Source organism: Rhinopithecus roxellana, chromosome 8 (genome assembly GCF_007565055.1).
Source record: "Rhinopithecus roxellana isolate Shanxi Qingling chromosome 8, ASM756505v1, whole genome shotgun sequence".
Lineage (NCBI taxonomy): Eukaryota > Metazoa > Chordata > Mammalia > Primates > Cercopithecidae > Rhinopithecus > Rhinopithecus roxellana.
The window spans coordinates 16,607,925-16,626,683 of NC_044556.1; the positions used below are offsets into that span (position 1 = coordinate 16,607,925).

Here is an 18,759-nt window from a genome sequence, read left to right on the forward strand (position 1 = left end):
CGCCTGTGACATGCAACATGCTATACCTACCCATCGCTTGCCATGATTACATGCCACACCCATTTGTGCCATGCCTGCCTCCTGGTGGGGAGCCCTGCACCCTCCCAAACAAGGCCTCATTTCTGGGCGTGGGGTGTCTGAATGGGGGTGTTAGGGACAATGATGCCACTCCAGGTGAGGGAGGGTTCAGGGTACCCAGATGCCTGGGTTATGGGGTGCCAGGGGTGGGTTGGGGCACTTCCCAGGGGGCCCCCGCCGACCTCCTCCTTGTGTTCCTCACAGCAGAGCAAAGCTCAGAAGAAGAAGCGGAAGCAGGAGCGCGCTGTGAGTAGGCTGCAGGTGGATGAGAGTCCCAGCAGGCGAACGTTGGCAGGAGCATGCACGTGTGTGTCAGTGTCAATGTGTGCATGGGCCCGTCTGCACGCGTATGTGTGCGTGGATACGTGTGAGTGTTTTCTCCCCAGCACATACGGAGCCGTAGTCTTAAATAAGCAGACCCACCCCTGAGATCCCGTGGGCCATCATCCACCAGTGGCTGGGGAGGGCTGCCTTCCCCTTCCCCCGCCCAGCGCCCTTCTCTGGCCTCACAGGTCCAGGAGCACAACGGGCACGTGTTCGCCAGCTACCAGGTTAGCATTCCGCAGTCGTGCGAGCAGTGCCTCTCCTATATCTGGCTCATGGACAAGGCCCTACTCTGCAGTGGTGAGTGGCTCCCCGCCCAGGCCCCAAACCCCTCCACATCCCCCACCACCCCTTACTGCTCAAGAGGGCTTCAGGGCCAGGAAGAATGACTCACACCTGTAATCCCAGCACTTTGGGAGGCCGAGGCAGGGGGATAGCGAGGTCAGGAGTTCAAGACCAGCCTGGCCAAGATGGTGAAACCTCATCTCTACTAAAAATACGATGGCTCAAGCCTGTAATCCCAGCACTTTGGGAGGCCGAGACGGGCGGATCACGAGGTCAGGAGATCGAGACCATCCTGGCTAATACGGTGAAACCCCGTCTCTACTAAAAAATACAAAAAACTAGCCAGGCGAGGTGGCAGGCGCCTATAGTCCCAGCTACTCGGGAGGCTGAGGCAGGAGAATGGCGTAAACCCAGGAGGCGGAGCTTGCAGTGAGCTGAGATCCGGCCACTGCACTCCAGCCTGGGCGACAGAGCGAGACTCCGTCTCAAAAAAAAAAAAAATATGAAAATTATCTGGGCACAGTGGTGGGCGCCTGTAATCCCAGATACTCAGGAAGCTGAGGCAGGAGAATCACTTGAACCTGGGAGGCAAAGGTTGCAGTGAGTCGGGATCATGCCACTGCACTCTAACCTGGGCAACAGAGCAAGACTCAGTCTCAAAAAAAAAAAAAAGGGTCTTCACCCCAGCCCAACCACCAGGTCACATCTTTCTGGACCATTGTCCCAGCCATATCCCACCCCCTCAAACTGTCCACCATCACCCGAGGGGCAGAGCCCAATTCTCAGCTGGCGCTGAGGCCCCCAGTACCTAGCACCCACCCCCATCTGCAGCCTCCTCTCCTCCTGGGCCCTGCCTCGGCCCCCAGTAGCCAGCGCCCGCCCACATTTGCAGCCTCCTCTCCTGGGCCCTGCCTCTCTGTCTGTGTATACGCTGCTCCACTGCCTGAACCATTGGACCCTCCTTCCCCAGGCTCCTCATGGTCCCTCCCCTGTAGGCCAGACTCAGCCCCAGGGGACCCTAAGAGACAGACAGGGCCCAGGAATGACCCAGCTGATCCATGGTCACACAGCTTTGACGTGGCCAAGCCAGGACCCAACCCCAGGCAGCCTCCAGAGTCCCAGGAGGGCCAAGAGGGCCTCTCCCATATGTGTTTTTCTGCCAGAACCAGTCGGGCCAGGGTCTTTTCAGCCCAGAAAGCAGCCCCACCACCCCATATCTGTCCAACAGTCAGTTGTCATGGTCCTGAGACACAGATGCGGGATCCAGGCCCGTCCCCTCACCTGATTCCATCCTTGCTGGGTGCCAGACACTCTCTTCTTTAGCGTAACTAGTGTACCCTCTCCCAAGACGTCAGCTGGGTGGCCTGGGATTCAGTGTGGTTGGAAGAAGGAAAAGTAGCATTGTTTTTGCCCCATGACATCCTCATCCCAAGTCCCCAAGGCCACCTCCTGGCAGGACTTTTAGACCTTTAGTTCTGCCAGGAGTTGGCCCTGAGGACTTGGGGCAAGGATGTCACAGGTCCCCACAAACACCTGCTCGTGGTTCCGCTAGCCAGACTGGGTCTGAGGCCGCGAATGGCCACCTTGAGCTATGAAGCCTGCCCACACAGCCTCCTCTCTCAGGAGTCAGGGCACAGGTGCCTGCAGTGGGGGTTTAGAAGTCAGCAGGCCAGGCACAGTGTCTCATACCTGTAATCCCAGCACTTTGGGAGGCCGGGGACGGAGGGTTGCTTGAGCTCAGGAGTTCTAAACCAACCTGGGCAACATGGCAAGACCCCGTCTAAACAAAAAAATACAGAAATTAGCCAGGCATGGTGGTGCACACCTGTAGTCCTAGCTACTTGGGAGGATCACCTGGGCCTCGGAGGTCAAGGCTCCAGTGAGCTATGATAGCGCCACTGCACTCTAGCCTGGGTGACAGAGTGAGACCCTGTCTCAAAAAGAAAAAAAGGAAACCAAAAAGAAGGCAATCCAGGCCGGGTGCGGTGACTCAGCCTATAATCCCAACATTTTGGGAGTCCAAGGTGGGCGGGTCACCTGAGGTCGGGAGTTCAAGACCAGCCTGACCAACATGGAGAAACCCTGTCACTACTAAGAATACAAAATTAGCCAGGCGTGGTGGTGCATGCCTGTAATCCCAGCTACTTGGGAGGGCGAGGCAGGAGAATCACTTGAACCCGGGAGGCAGAGGTTGCGGTGAGCCAAGATTGCGCCATTGCACTCTAGCCTGAGCAAGAAGAGTGAAACTCCATCTCTAAAAAAAAAAAGGCAGTCGGCGGTCCCCGGCCAGCTGGGTGGGTAGCCGCAGGAATCTGGAGTCCCCAGCACCCTCTGTGACTCCCACCCTGTGACCTCCTAGTGTGCAAGATGACCTGCCACAAGAAGTGTGTGCACAAGATTCAGAGCCACTGCTCCTACACCTACGGGAGGAAGGTGAGTGCAGGAGGCCTGGAACTTTCTAGAATGACACTCCACTCAGAGCTGGGTGCACCGGGAGGTGGTGCTTGATGTGAGGGCAAAGCGAAGCATTGAGCAGCCAGCAAGGGGCGGCTGTGGCCTCTGGTTCTGCAGAACTCACCATTGTCCCTGGTTCTGTCCAAACCCCTTGAGGCCCCCAGGCAGGGCCCAGGCCTCTGTGTGTGTCTCAGCTCCCCCAGCCCTGCTCATCCTTGCTCCCAAGAGAGTCCTGAGCCATGTAGAGGGAGGCCCCCCAACTCTGTGCATAAGGATGGGGACCTGGGTGGTAGGGGTGCAACAAGAGTCTGGGTCTACTTCTGTGAGGCGGCTGTGGGGGCCAGGTTATAGCTCTCTCCCCACAAAGGACCACCCATGCCTTGGGTAGCCTACAAAGGAAGCCCCTGCCCCGTGGCTGCCACCCTGGCCTTGACCTCTGCAGCCCCACACCCCCAACAACTATGCAGAAGGAGACAGGGAGGGACAGAACAGCAGAGGAAGGCCCAAGGGCCTTGTGCGGGACCAGGAGGGACAGGCCCCCAGAGACAGCTGGAGAGGAAGACAGGCCCAGACCTGACCCCCCAACACCCGGCACTGCAGGGCGAGCCAGGTGCTGAGCCGGGCCACTTCGGCGTGTGCGTGGACAGCCTGACCAGCGACAAGGCCTCGGTGCCCATCGTGCTGGAGAAGCTCCTGGAACACGTGGAGATGCACGGCCTGTACACCGAGGGCCTCTACCGAAAGTCGGGCGCCGCCAACCGCACTCGGGAGCTCCGGCAGGCGCTGCAGACAGGTGGGCACTGCAGGCAGGTGGGCGCGGTGCCAAGCCCCAGGCACAGCCGTCCCACCAGTGTGCCGCTCACCAGTCTCACCCCACAGACCCCGCAGCAGTCAAGCTGGAGAACTTCCCCATCCACGCCATCACAGGGGTGCTGAAGCAGTGGCTGCGGGAACTGCCCGAGCCCCTCATGACCTTCGCACAGTACGGCGACTTCCTCCGAGCCGTTGGTGAGCCCCGCCCGCAGGTGGCCATGGCCAGGGTACAGCGCTTGCTGTAACCAGCCCAGGAGGCAGGACCACCCGGTTCACAAGCTGAGAAACAGGCCTGAAGCAGTAGGCCCAGCCAAACCGGGTCCCCAGTTTGGGGTGGGGCCAGGACGACTCTGTAGCCATCCATTCTTGCCTGGGCACCACAGGGTGGATGGCACCCGTGCATCTCAGGTCGTGTTGGTGGGGACAACAGGCACCTTGGGGACCCTTGGGAGCTGACGCCCTCAAACCCCACTGCTTCCAGAGCTGCCAGAGAAGCAGGAGCAGCTGGCTGCCATCTATGCTGTCCTGGAGCATCTTCCAGAAGCCAACCACAACTCGCTGGAGAGACTCATCTTCCACCTCGTCAAGCAAGTGCCTCCCCACCTGCCCTCTGTGGGGTTAGGGTCGCACTGGGAACCCCTGAGGCAGCATTTCCCAGGACGACCCCAGCTGGCGTTCTGTGGTGGTTTCGAACCAGGATGCAGACTGCTGTTGGGGGTTCTGGGAGGGGGCCAGCTGCTGGGCCGCCCAGGTCCTTTGAGGTACCTCTCTGTGCTGCAGAAGCATCTTGCGGTGCTGGGCTGTGGCACTGCTTTCCTAACAGGCACCCCAGGGCTCAGAAGTTCAGTCTCGGGGCTCCCTGGGACCTCCCTCCCTCAGCCGTAGCCGTCCTCTAACTGCCAGTGACTGTGCAGGGTGGCCCTGCTCGAGGATGTCAACCGCATGTCACCTGGGGCCCTGGCCATTATCTTCGCACCCTGCCTCCTGCGCTGCCCTGACAACTCGGACCCCCTGACCAGCATGAAGGATGTCCTCAAGATCACCACGTGAGTGTCCGCCCTGCCCCGGGACCCCACAACAACTCCATCCATCTCTGTGTAAATAAATGTGTAAGAAAAGTCCAGAGCTGAGTGCAGCGGTTCACACCTGTAATCCCAGCTACTTTGGGAGGCCAAGGCAAGAGGATCACTTGAGGCCAGGAGTTCGAGACCAGCCTGGGCAACATAGTGAGACCCTACAAAAAATTCTGAAATTTTACATTTTTATTTAAATATAAAAATTTAAATTTTTGTCTCTACAGAAAATTTAAAAATTAGGCCAGGCATGGTGGTTCACGCCTGTAATCTCAGCACTTTGGGAGGCCAAAGTGGGTGGATCCCTTGAGGCCAGGAGTTCAAGACCAGCCTGGCCAACATGGTGAAACCCCATCTCTATTAAAAATACAAAAATTGAGCTGGGCAAGTCGGCTCACGCCTGTAATCCAGCACTTTGGGAGGCGGAGACGGGCGGATCATCTGAGGTCAGTAGTTCAAGACCAGCCTGACCAACATGGAGAAATCCCATCTCTACTAAACATACAAAATTAGCCAGGCATGGTGGTGCGTGCTTGTAATCCCAGCTACCTGGGAGGCTGAGGCAGGAGAATCACTTAAACCCAGGAGGCAGAGGTTGCGGTGAGCCAAGGTCACGCCATTGCACTCCAGCCTGGGCAACAAGAGCAAAACTCCGTCTCAAAAAAAAGAGAAAAAATACGAAAATTAGCCGGGCCTAATGGCATGTGCCTATAATGCCAGCTACCAGGAGGCGGAGGCTACAGTGAGCTGAGATTGCACCACGCACTCCAGCTGGGCAACAGAGTGAGAGTCCGTCTCAAAAAGAAAATTTTTAAAAATTATATATATATATATAAACTAGCCAGGTGTGGTGGCAGGCACCTGTAATCCCAGCTGCTTAGGAGGCTGAGGCAGAATAATTGCTTGAACCCAGGAGGTGGAGGTTGCAGGGTTGCAGTAAGCCGAGATCACACCACTGCACTCCAGCCTGGGTGACAGCGAGACTCCGTCTCAAAAAAAAAAAAAAAAAGCAACTATCCAGATGGCAGTGGTCCCAGCAGTTGTGTCTTTCTGAATGTGCTTTAATGAGCACACCCCATTGTACTAAAACAGAACTTTTAGCAAAGGCTGGATGATAGGCGAATAGTAGTGGACTCCTCTCTGCTACAAAGCGTCCTGTCGTGGGAGGATAAGGAACAAGAAGCAGCTCCTGCAGGTCGCACCACGGAGCTCACCCAAACTGAGTCCCTCTGGTACTGACCACTCTGGCCTGAGTCCCTCTGGTACTGACCACTCCAGGCTGAGTCCCTCTGGTACTGACCACTCCAGACTGAGTCCCTCTGGTACTGACCACCCCAGGCTGAGTCCCTCTGGTACTGACCACTCTGGCCTGAGTCCCTCTGGTGCTGACCACTGCAAGCTGAGTCCCTCTGGTTCTGACCACTCCAAGCTGAGACCTTCTGATACTGACAACACCAGGCTGGCCTTGACCACCAAGTGGCATACTGTGGGTCAGAGCACATGTCTGGAGCCCCTGGGGTCGTCTGCCTGCTACCCCTGGGACAAAGTGCCCAGCAGCTTGGACTTCTGTAGGAGGCAGGATAATCCCCACCCTGCTGGTGACTGGGGGGTTCAGTTCACTCTGACCCTCCTTCAAACAAGGAGGCGTGCAGAGACAGGAGACTCAGGCTCAGAGAGGTGGAGTGAGCTGCCGAAGGTCACACAGCTTAGGAGCCTTCACAGCTGTGTCCCAGGCACTGCTTGGTCTCTGAGCCTCAGCCACTGCCCCCCAGGTACCAACTCCTGGACCTCAAGTGTGCCCAGGGCGGTAACTGAGTCACTTCCTCCCGTGGGCCTTCTCTGTAGGTGCGTGGAGATGCTGATCAAGGAGCAGATGAGGAAATACAAAGTGAAGATGGAGGAGATCAGCCAACTGGAGGCTGCAGAGAGCATCGCCTTCCGCAGGCTTTCGCTCCTGCAACAAAATGCTGTGAGTACCCGTGATCGCGGGGGTGGGGCCTCTTTGGTGGGCAGGGTCTGGTGCTGGGCAGGGCCTTTGGCGTGGCTTTGTTGCTGGGAAGGTTGGTGGGCGGGGTCTTGGTGGGAGGGGGGCCTTGGGTGGGCGGGACCTCCCATGCCGAGGATGGGACTGGGTAGTGGATGTAGTCTCGGGTAGCCGGGCGGGGCCTCCCTTTCCAGTTCCCCGCCCACTTCTACCACACCCTTGCCCATAACCAGCCTTGTTGGGGCCACCAGCCCGTGCAGGCAGGGGCAGACTTACTGCCTTGAACAAAAGACGATGGTCCTCGCTCAGCCTCCAATTGTGTCCCTCTAGGTGAGGCAGGTGGGGGACCAGTTTCCCACTTGCTGGTGGTTCAGGTCATCAGTCCAGCCTTGTCCCTTCTGACCTGGGCCCTCTGCCCCGGGGAAATGTCCCCAGAGCAGAAGAACCAGCCCCACAGTGCAGGGGTGCGTTAGTGGGGAACGGGCTCTGGGCTCCTGTGGGAACCAGGGACCCCCTGTCTTGGTACTGGTCATTGGATGTATCCCCAGCTCATGCCTGTGTCTGTCTTGGCCCGTGTGGTCACCCTGTGTTCATCTCTCTCCCAGCTATGGCCTCTCAAACTGGGGTTTTCGTCTCCCTATGAGGGGGTCCTGGTATGTACGCGTTCGGTGGGCCCGCAGTGCATGTCTCCCGGTGCAGTGCATGCTGGGGTTCCCTGGGGCCCCAGGCCCCTGGTAGGATAGACGGAGCCTGTCCTAACCTTCCGGAAGTGCATGCTGGGGAGGCCCCTTGCCTGCTGACCTTCTGTGCTCAGGATGACTAATCGGCCACAGGACCACCACTCTGTCCCATGGGATTCCTAGAGAGGTCTCACTAAGAGCCCAGCACATCCACAGCAGAACTAACCTCCTGGGATCTGCTCACGCCTCTGGCACTAACCTCGCCCACTCAGAGGAGTCAGACCCCTTGCTTCTTTGTTTCAGAACAAGAGCCCCAAGGCCCGGGACAGCCAGGGGGAGGAGCTGGAGGTGCTGCTGGAGGAGGAGGCAGCCGCTGGCGATGAGGACCGGGAAAAGGAGATTCTCATTGAACGGATCCAGTCCATCAAGGAGGAGAAGCAAGTGGCCCGGTCCCCTTCCTCAGTCCTTCATGTTTAGGGCAAGCTGGAGTGCAGGTTCCATCCCTGGTGGTCCGCTTGGCCTCGCCAGGTTTGGTCCTGTCATCCCTGACACTGGGCAAACAACACTTTTTTTTTTTTTTTTTTTTTTTTTTTTTTTGAGACGGAGTCTCGCTCTGTCACTCAGCTGGAGTGCAGTGGTGCGATCTCGGCTCACTGCAACCTCTGCCTCCCAGGTTCAAGCGATTCTCTGCCTTAGCCTCCAAGTAGCTGGGACTACAGGTGCCCATCACCACACCCAGCTAATTTTGTGTTTTTGGTAGAGACAGGGTTTCACCACATTGGCCAGGCTGGTCTTGAACTCCTGACCTCAAGTGATCCCCCACCTTGGCCTCCCAAAGTGTTGGGATTACAGGCGTGAGCCACCATACTCGGCCTTTATTTCTGAGACAGGGTCTTGCTCTGTCACCCAGGTTGGATTGTAGTGATGCGATCACGGTTCACCACAGCCGCTGGTCCGCCCACCTCAGCCTCCCCAGTAGCTGGAACCACAGGTGCACACCACCACGCCTGGCTAATTTTTTTACTTTTTGTAGAACAGGGTCTACCTATGTTGCCCAGGCTGGGTTCAAACTCCTGGGCTCAAGCAATCCTCCTGCTTGGGGTGGGGGGAGGTTGGGGACATAGAGTTACATCTAGGAGCAGGACGGCCTGCTCTGTTCCATGCTGGCCTGGCACTTTTGGTGGAGTGGCCTTGGACACCACGACCCTTTTTCCTCCAGGGAGGACATCACCTATCGGCTGCCGGAGCTGGACCCAAGGGGCTCAGATGAGGAGAACCTGGACTCGGAGACGTCGGCCAGCACCGAGAGCCTGCTGGAGGAGCGGGCCGGGCGGGGGGCCTCGGAAGGTCAGTATTAAGGTAGCGTCTGCTTTTCTCCTTCCCATCCATCCCAGCAGGCCCCAGGGCGAGGGTCCTCCGACTGCCGGCCCTGAAGCTGCAGTAACCCTGCCATCTGTCTCTCAAAAGGGCCCCCTGCGCCTGCTCTCCCTTGCCCCGGCGCGCCTGCCCCGAGCCCCCTCCCCACCGTGGCTGCCCCTCCACGACGAAGGCCGTCGTCCTTCGTAACGGTCAGAGTGAAGACCCCCCGGCGGACCCCCATCATGCCCACGGCCAACATCAAGCTCCCACCAGGCTTGCCCTCCCACCTGCCTTGCTGGGCACCGGGTGCCCGGGAGGCGGCTGCCCCAGTGCGGCGCCGGGAGCCACCTGCCCGCCGCCCGGACCAGGTACATTCCGTGTACATCACGCCCGGGGTACACCTGCCAACGCAGGGCGCCCTGGAGCCCCTAGAAGAGGATGGCCAGCCACCTGGGGCCAAGCGGAGGTACTCGGACCCCCCAAAGTACTGCCTGCCCCCCGCCTCGGGCCAGGCCAATGGCTGAGGGCCACAGCTGACAAAGTCTGCATGTCCGAGGACGGCCCCTGCACTGGAGCTGGGCGCCAGAGCTGCAGAGCTAGTGTTCGGCCCTCAGAGAAGGATCCAGAATCAAAAGCTCAAGAGCGACGTGAGGTGGGCACCGGCCCCAAGTGCAGAGTCAAGGCAGGGAGAGGCCGGCTGGAGCCAGGCCCCCCTCGCACCCAGCCCCCAAATCACCGACGCACCTGCGGGGAGCGCCACATCTCCGCCTGCGGCCTCACATCTCCCCACTCCCCTTTTGTACGTGTAACTGTTTCTTTGTACGTGGTTTACATAACTTTAAACTGTAACAGCCTTAATGGAAGACCAAATGGTTTTTTATATGTGTATGTACAAAGTTTTCTATTAACGCTGCCCGTCTCCCTTATAACCTGGACTTGAGCTGTCAGAGCGGAGGCCACTAGGCCTCTTCGCGTCTGAGGCTCAGACCCCTGCTATGGTTGGCTTGGGATGGCCAGTGGGCTGGGACCCTCCATGAGAGTTTTGGACACTTGGGCCACCTGACCCATGCCCGTCTAACACGTGTCTCCGGGGGACAGCCACCTGGCCAATGCATGTGAGGACGTGCTGGAACCTTCCATGGGGGTCTAGGCTATTGGCTGGAGCCAGGACATGAGTCAGGGGCACCACAGACCTCACATGCCAGGGAGACTTGAATGTGGCTGTCACTCTTCCGGATGCCAAGGGCTGCAGGAGGCTGGCTGCTCTTGGCACTACCCACCCCATGTGACAGAACAGGAGCCAGTGACTCAGGACTGCTCACGGACCAGGAGGGCAATGCCTGAAGTCAGACCTCCCTACAGGTCAACAGGGACAGCCTGGGGATCTCTGGAGCAGGGCCCTCGTCTCTCAGGCTTGGCCCACTCCCCCAGACACCTGGACACATGGCCACAAATCTGGGACAAAGAGCCCTCCGCACGGCGTGAAATAAAAAGTGCCTGAGAAGTGTGTGCCTGGGATGCCTGCTCATGTGGGATCGGGCTTGGAAGAGCAGGGCCGGGGGGTGGGGGTCTGCCCTGTGGCCTCAGCCAAGAAGGGTGCAGGGTATGATGGAACACTGTCGTCAAAGATCTGTCCTGACCCTCCAGCAAACAGCTCCCAGCAGAGCCTCACTTGGCGAGGAGCACCTGCTGTCCTGGGAGCCCTCTCTGGCCTCCCTGTTTCAGTGCCCAGCCTCTGGAGCCTAAATGTCAGCTGCAGCCACCACCCATCCATCAGAGGTGGCCAGTTCCCGGTGGGCGCAGCAGGACAGGAACAGATGGGCTCCCAGGCTGCCACTAGATGGGAGTTGTGGGCGCTGGCTGGCTGGTGTTGGTTGGGGGGCCCTGAAGAACCCAAGTCCAGACTGCACATGCCAGAGGTTGAGGGGCTTGTCCAAGGCCACGCAGCTGGGAGGGGCATGGCTGGGATTTAGATTCTGCCCTGCCAGCCTCTAGAGGCCCCTTTGACAGGCCCTGGGTTTGGTCTCCATGGTTGTGGGGTTTTTTTGTTTGTTTGTTTGAAACATGGTCTCTGTCACCCAGGCTGGAGGGCAGTTGGTGCGATCTCAGCCCACTGCAGCCTCCACCTCCCAGGTTCAAGCAATTCTCCTGCCTCAGCCTCCCGAGTAGCTGAGATTACAGGTGCGCACCACCACGCCTGGCTAATTTTTGTATTTTTTAATAGAGTTTCACCATGTTGGCCAGGCTGCTCCAAACTCCTGACCAGTGATCCACCCACCTCACCCTCCCAAAGTGCTGGGATTGCAGGCATGAGCCACCACACCCAGCTCTCCGTTGTATTTTTCTTTTCTTTTTTTTTTTTTTTTTGAGATGGAGTCTTGCTCTGTTGCCCAAGCTGGAGTGCAATGGTACAATCTTGGCTCACTGCAACGTCTGCCTCCTGGGTTCAAGTGATTCGCCTGCCTCAGCTTCCCAAGTAGATGGGATCACAGGCACCCACCATCACATCTGGCTAATTTTTGTATTTTTAGTAGAGACGGGGTTTCACCATGTTGGCCAGGCTGCTCTCAAACTCCTGACCTCAGTTGATCACCTGCCTCAGCCTCCCTAAGTGCTGGGATTACAGGCGTGAGCCACTGCGCCCACCCGTCTATGGTATTTTTCAAGGACATCAGGCCCACTGGTGTGACCAAGGTACAGATGATCTAAGGTATGGGAAAACATGAGGGCTGCATGCCAGGCCCTGGTCCCTGTGAAGCCCCCACCGTCATCCTGTCACTCCAGAAGAGTGGCACTGCAGGCATAGGGGTACTCAGCTTCCAGGTAATCAGGTGGGCTGGGAAGGGGTTCTCTCCACGGGGGTCTGGGCATTAGGGGGGACCCAGCCCCACCTTGCTCACTCAGAGGCAGAGCTGCCCCATGTCCCCCTTGAGGCAGGTACTGTCACACTACATTTCCCGGGGGAAGAAACGGATCAAGAAAAGTTAAATTCGCCCAGGGCCGGGGATGGAATCAGAGCTGGAGCTGTGACCTGGAAGCTCATAACCACAATACAGATGAGCCCCGCTGAGGTGGGGGAAGCCTTGGATTCCTGAATCCCAGGCTAGAGCCCCTCCTACAAGAGAAATCGGGAAGGGCGTGTAGAGGTGAAACAGCTCCGACTGGGAAGAATCCAGGTAGTAGTGGGGTGGAGGGAGGTACTTTGACCAGGCAAAACAGAACAAGAGGGCACACTGCAGGGGTGTCTGACACCCGAAGACCCCGGTGGTCCTATCATTCCCGAAGGGTTAACACGCTCTCGAAGAAAAGGAAGTGATTCGCCTGAGTAAGAAAGAATGGGGTGGCGCCTCTCCTATTTTTTTAAAATAGAGGTAGGGTCGCGCTATATTGTCCGGGCTGGCCTCGAATTCCTGGCTTCAAGCAATCCTTTCCCAACTCCGCCTCCTAAAATGCTGGCATTACAGCCCTGAGCCACCGCGCGCGGCCCAGCTCCCGGCCCAGCGCCCCGCCTCAAAACAAGATATTACTTCTGCTCCAAAGAAAGATGGGCCAGCGAACCGGAGCAGGCGAAACATCCGCCCGGAAGGCCACTTGAAGGCACTTCCGCCCTTTCTTAACATGGCGCCGGCGGAAGGGGCGGGGTAGGGCCAGGCGATAATGGCGGCGTCGAGGCTGGAGCTGAACCTGGTGCGGCTGCTATCCCGCTGCGAGGCGATGGCAGCGGAGAAACGGGACCCGGACGAGTGGCGCCTGGAGAAGGTGAGAGGAATCTCGCACTGCTGCGTAGAGTCCGACTCCCGGGGGGGTGGTTCCTAGGGTTGGAAGCCACCTAGCCCGACTCCCCTGCCCCAGTAGCCTCTCGGGCAGCGCCCTTTCCGGTCAGTCCCGCCACGTCTACCTGTAGCTTCCGCCCCGTCCCTGGGACTCCGCCCCCACTGGCCCCGCCTCCTTTGCGCTTGATCCCTCCCATTTGTCGGCCCCGCCCCCCACTCCCATGAGCAGGACGTGGGAACGACCCCCGGGTGACAATCCACTTTTCCTCCCCAGTACGTGGGAGCCCTGGAGGACATGTTGCAGGCCCTGAAGGTCCACGCGAGGTGAGTGCAGGCAGCCTCACCGCTTTCACATCAGCACGTGGCTATTCTGGGACATCCCAGTACGGCTGTCCCAGCTGGGACCCTTCCCTGAGCTGGGGACCATGGACAGGTTTTCTTTTTCTTCTTCCTACCTCCCAGCAAACCGGCCTCTGAGGTGATCAATGAATATTCCTGGAAGGTGGATTTTCTGAAGGGGATGCTGCAAGCCGAGAAGCTGGTGAGAAGGGGTGCCCCTGCCCCCTCAGCCCCCATCACCGCTCACTTTCGTCCCCAGGACCTGCCCCTCCAGTGACTTCTCTTCCCACATTTCTGCAGACCTCCTCCTCAGAGAAAGCACTGGCCAACCAGTTCCTGGCCCCTGGCCGTGTGCCAACCACAGCCAGAGAGCGAGTGCCCGCCACAAAGACAGTGCATCTGCAGTCACGGGCGCGGTACACCAGCGAGATGCGGAGTGAGCTACTAGGCACGGTAGGGCTCCTTCCCTGGTCCCTGGGAACCCCTTGGACAGGGACAGGGGTTCTATGCCTGCAGGCAGCCAGAACCACAATACTGTCAGATACAGGGGCTCTGAGGGGGTCCAGCAGTCTCTTCCCTGGGTCATCACACAAGGCTGCCCAACAGAGGGGCACTGTGGCTAAGGCTTTGCTAGATGAGTAGCAAATTTGGTACAAGGCAAAAATGGACTGTGTCTGGTTAAGCCCCCGAGTTGGCCCAAGAGCAGGGTTTGAGTCCTGGCTTGCAACTTACAAGACACGAAAGTTTCTTCAGCTGTAAAAGAGGATGACAAGTTCCTTTCTGAGCACTTTATGTGGATCAGGTCAATCTTTTAAAATATGAGCTGTTGTGGCGGGGTGCAGCAGCTCACGCCTGTAATACCAGCACTTTGGAGGCCGAGGCGGGCGGATCATTTGAGGTTGGGAGTTAGAGACCAGCCTGACTAACATGGAGAAACCCCGTCTTTACTAAAAATACAAAATTAGCTGGGCATGGTGGCGCATGCCTGTTATCCCAGCTACTCAAGAGGCTGAGGCAGGAGAATCGCTTGAACCTGGGAAGCAGAGGTAGTGGTGAGCCAAGATGGATCTATTGCACTCCAGCCTGGGCAATAAGAGCAAAACTCCATCTCAAAAAATATGTATATATGAGTGGTTGTTACTAGTTTATAGTTGAGGAAACTGAGGCTCAGAGGTCATGGGATTTCCCCATGTCCTGACTGAAGGTGAAAAGGCTGAGATCGGCCGGGCGCGGTGGCTCAAGCCTGTAATCCCAGCACTTTGGGAGGCCGAGACAGGCGGATCACGAGGTCAGGAGATCGAGACCATCCTGGCTAATACGGTGAAACCCCGTCTCTACTAAAAAATACAAAAAACTAGCCGGGCGACGAGGCGGGCGCCTGTAGTCCCAGCTACTCGGGAGGCTGAGACAGGAGAATGGCGTGAACCCGGGAGGCGGAGCTTGCAGTGAGCTGAGAGCCGGCCACTGCACTCCAGCCTGGGAGGCAGAGCAAGACTCCGTCTCAAAAAAAAAAAAAAAAAGAAAAGGCTGAGATCAGAAGGGACAGGTTTGGGAACAAGACAAGGGGGGTGACTTCATGGCATTTACTTTTTTTTTTTTTTTTTGAGATGGAGATTCACTCTTGTTGCTGAGGCTGAAGTGCAGTGGGGCGATCTCGGCCCACTGCAACCTCCGCCTCCTCGGTTCAAGCGATTCTTCTGTCTCAGCCTCCTGAGCCACTGGGATCACAGGCACCCCCACCACACCTGGCTAATTTTTTGTATTTTTAGTAGAGGTGGGGTTTCATTATGTTGGCCAGGCTGGTCTCAAACTCCTAACCTCAGGTGATCTGCCCACCTCGGCCTCCCAAAGTGCTGGGAGTGAGCCACCGCGCCCAGCCTCATGCCACTTACTTCTTTCCACAGGACTCTGCAGGTGAGTCGCCATGAACACAACAGGACTTTGAGGGCCAGCTGCCTAGGACAAGACATATATCCTTGCTGCCCTGGGGCCTCCATGCCCAGCCTGACTCCAACAGCAGCATCACCAAATTACGCGTGGAGGAAGAGCCAGGACAGAGGAAATGTCCCCGAGAGGAAACAGAGCTAGGCACTCCTGCTGGGCACAGTGGCTCACACCTGTAATCCCGGCAATTTGGGAGGCTGAGGCAGGTGGATCACCTGAGGTCAGGAGTTTGAGACCAACCTGGCCAACATGACCAAACCTTGTCTCTACTAAAAATACAGAACTTAGCCGGATGCAGTGCCACCTGTCTGTAGTCCCAGCTCCTCGGGAGGCTGAGGCAGGAGAATTGCTTGAACCCAGGAGCTGGAGGTTGCAATGAGCTGAGATCGCACCACTGCACTCCAGCCGGGGTAACAGAGCAAGACTCCATCTCAAAAAAAAAAGGAAAAAAATTAGCCAGGCGTGGTGACGCATACCTATAGTCCCAGCTACTTGGGGGGCTGAGGTGGGAGGATTGCTTGAGCCTGGGAGGGGGAGGTTGCAGTGAGCTGAGATCGCGCCAGTGCACTCCAGCGTGGTTGACTGAGAGAGACTCTGTCTCAAAAATAAGCAAATAGATAACTTTGTTGAAGCTAGGCACTCCCAGCCTATGGGACCAAGGCTAGGCTGGAGGGAGGGACCCGGGGTCTGAGGGAACCGAGACAGGAGTAAGGAGACCCTCCTAGAAGAGGAGGTACTCAAGCATGGTCAGAAGCCAGCGGGGCAGCAGACAAGATGAGGAAACAACATTCCAAACAGTAGGCCCAGCACAGGCAATGGTTAGGATGCCGGAAACAGGAAACCAACACTTGCCTTTTTGCTTGGCCTGTTTTGCTTTCAGAGCCTGAGATGGACGTGAGGAAGAGAACGTGAGTGTCTGCGGCCCTGGGGCAGTAGTGGCAATTGGGTGGTGCGGCAGGGACGGGGTGGCACTGGCCAAACCCCGGACCACTGAAGCACTACCATAAGGATCTAAACCAACCAGAAGCCACTTCTGTGGATGCTCTTCGTGGAAGTCAAAGTAGGCCAGACGCAGTGGCACTCGCCCATAATCCCAACACTTTGGGAAACTAAGGCAGGCGGATCACCTGAGGCGAGGAGTTCAAGACCAGCCTGGCCAACATGGCAAAACCCTGTCTCTACTAAAAATACAAAAAATTAGCCGGGTATGGTGGCATGCGCCTGTAGTCCCAGCTACTCGGGAGGCTGAGGCAGGGGAGTCTCTTGAATCCAACAGGCGGAGGTTGCATTGAGCCGAGATGGTGCCACTGCACTCCAGCCTGGGCAACAGAGTGAAACTCAGTCTCAAAAAAAAAAAAAAAAAAGGGCTGGACGCAGTGGCTCACACCTGTAATCCCAGCACTTTGGGAGGCCGAGGCGGGTGGATCACCTTAAGTCAGGAGTTCGAGACTAGTCTGACCAACATGGTGAAACCCCATCTCTACTAAAAACAAAATTAGCCAGGTGTGGTGGCAGGCACCTGTCATCCCAGCTACTTGGGAGGCTGAGGCAAGAGAATCGCTTAAACCCGGGTGGCAGAGGTTACAGTTAGCTGAGATGGTGCCATTGCACTCCAGCCTGGGTGACAAGAGCGAAACTCTGTCTCAAAAAAAAAAAAGTCAAAGCAGAGGAGGGGAAACTGAGTCCCACGCAGGGCTGTGGCTGAAGCCATGACCTTTGGCTCCCTTGAAAATGTGTTGGTCGGCCGGGTGCAGTGGCTCATGCCTGTAATTCCAGCACTTTGGGAGGCTCAGGCCGGGGGATCACGAGGTCAAGAGATTGAAACCATCCTGGCCAACATGGTGAAACCTCGTCTCTATTAAAAATACAAAAAAATGGCCGGGCGCGGTGGCTCAAGCCTGTAATCCCAGCACTTTGGGAGGCCAAGACGGGTGGATCACGAGGTCAGGAGATCGAGACCATCCTGGCAAACACGGTGAAACCCCGTCTCTACTAAAAAAATACAAAAAACTAGCCGGGCAAGGTGGCGGGCGCCTGTAATCCCAGCTACTCGGGAGGCTGAGGCAGGAGAATGGTGTAAACCCGGGAGGCGGAGCTTGCAGTGAGCTGAGATCCGGCCACTGCACTCCAGCCTGGGCCACAGAGCGAGACTCTGTCTCAAAAAAAAAAAAAAAAAAAAAAAAAAAAAAATTAGCTGGGTGTGGTGGCAGGCCCCTGTAGTCCCAGCTACTCAGGAGGCTGAGGCAGGAGAATCGCCTGAATCCAGGAGGTGGAGGTTGCAGTGAGCTGAGATCATGCCACTGCACTCCAGCCTGGGCGACAGAGCGAGACGCTGTCTCAAAAAAAAAAAACAAGAAAATATATTGGTCTTCTCCTCTTTCCCACTCCATCTCTCATGCCCTCCTCCCGCCATGTGTGAGATCAGCGGAGTGGCAGCGTCCCAGCCAGTGAGTGAGAAGCAGTCGGCAGCTGAGCTAGACCTCGTCCTGCAGCGACATCAGAATCTCCAGGAAAAGCTGGCAGAAGAGATGCTAGGACTGGCCCGGAGCCTCAAGACCAATACGCTGGCCGCCCAGAGTGTCATCAAGAAGGACAACCAGGTGTGGAGACTGGGGGAGCTCTCCAGCCTCTGCCCTGAGGCATCAGAGAAGGCTTCCCAGCACAGGAGCATGGTGGCTGGGGCTTTGTGGGATGAATAGGAGTTTTGTAGAAGGTAAAAATGGCATTTCCTGCAGAGGGCACAGCACCAGCAAGCGACAAGAGGTGCAGGCCAGCCCCAGGGAAGTAGAAGCTATTCAGGCCCCAGTCCTGTTGACACCCTTTCTACCTTCCCTGCAGACCCTGTCACACTCACTGAAAATGGCAGACCAGAACCTGGAGAAGCTGAAGACGGAGTCAGAGCGGCTGGAGCAGCACACGCAGAAGTCAGTCAACTGGCTGCTCTGGGCCATGCTCATTATCGTCTGCTTCATCTTCATTAGTATGATCCTCTTCATTCGAATCATGCCCAAACTCAAATAAAGACCCCCGCCCACCTTGTCTGTCTGCCTTCTGTCCCCTGTCCCCATCCAGCAATGCCTTTCAGGGTGGGCAATGAGATGGGAGGGTCTTTGGAGGTCCCTGAAGAGCCACCGAGAGTGTGTGAGCAGGGAAAGAAGAACCTCAGCACCAGATGCGAGGGCTCACGCCTGGAATCCCAGCACTTTGGGAGGCCAAGGCAGGTGGATCACTTGAGGCCAGGAGTTCGAGACCAGCCTGGCCAACGTGGTGAAAACCCGTCTCTACCAAAAACTACAAAACTCAGGCGGGCATGGTGGCACATGCCTGTAGTCCCAGCTACTTGGGAGGCTTAGGCACGAGAATCGCTTGAACCCAGGAGGTGGAGGTTGCAGTGAGCCAAGATGGCGGTACTGCACTCCAACCTGAGCAACAGAGCGAGGCTCCATTGCAAAAAAAAAAAAAAAAAAAAAAAAAAAAAAAAACAACAGAAAAAGTCAGGCTGGCGGGTGGTGACTCATCAAACTCTCCCTCCGCCCATGTTCCTCTGGAGCCTACCCAATAACGGACGAGGCCCAGCCCCAGGAGGCCCTAGGAGCCTCCGATTGGCAGACTTACAGTCAAACTCAATGCCTTCAGCAATGTGGGGCCAAAGG

General features: G+C 57.1%; 2 protein-coding genes across 2 annotated transcripts in view; both read left to right on the plus strand.

The window, feature by feature from the left end:
* Positions 1–10,562, plus strand: part of MYO9B (myosin IXB) — a 135,184-nt gene extending 124,622 nt beyond the window's left edge. The window contains 12 exon segments of the mRNA XM_030934887.1: positions 283–324; positions 591–702; positions 3,047–3,120; positions 3,742–3,934; positions 4,021–4,149; positions 4,436–4,541; positions 4,869–5,000; positions 6,873–6,996; positions 7,995–8,128; positions 8,911–9,038; positions 9,159–9,565; positions 9,567–10,562. Of these exon segments, the coding sequence (XP_030790747.1) occupies positions 283–324; positions 591–702; positions 3,047–3,120; positions 3,742–3,934; positions 4,021–4,149; positions 4,436–4,541; positions 4,869–5,000; positions 6,873–6,996; positions 7,995–8,128; positions 8,911–9,038; positions 9,159–9,565; positions 9,567–9,587 (1,602 nt within the window). The 3' untranslated portion in view covers positions 9,588–10,562.
* Positions 10,563–12,595: 2,033 nt separating this feature from the next.
* Positions 12,596–18,144, plus strand: USE1 (unconventional SNARE in the ER 1). Its single transcript, XM_010361468.2, has 8 exons — positions 12,596–12,809; positions 13,098–13,147; positions 13,286–13,364; positions 13,463–13,615; positions 15,067–15,076; positions 15,987–16,014; positions 17,532–17,706; positions 17,945–18,144. The coding sequence occupies exons 1-8, from the start codon at positions 12,708–12,710 to the stop codon at positions 18,125–18,127; spliced, it is 780 nt and encodes a 259-aa protein (XP_010359770.1). The 5' UTR covers positions 12,596–12,707; the 3' UTR covers positions 18,128–18,144.
* The last annotated feature ends 615 nt before the right edge of the window (positions 18,145–18,759 follow it).

Bases quoted from the DNA above. Each gene is read 5' to 3' on its own strand.
- USE1 (XM_010361468.2), top strand. From the start codon at position 12,708: ATGGCGGCGTCGAGGCTGGAGCTGAACCTGGTGCGGCTGCTATCCCGC. The intron at 12,810-13,097 runs GTGAGAGGAATC...TTTCCTCCCCAG, and splicing joins ACGAGTGGCGCCTGGAGAAG to TACGTGGGAGCCCTGGAGGA. The intron at 17,707-17,944 runs GTGTGGAGACTG...CCTTCCCTGCAG, and splicing joins TCATCAAGAAGGACAACCAG to ACCCTGTCACACTCACTGAA.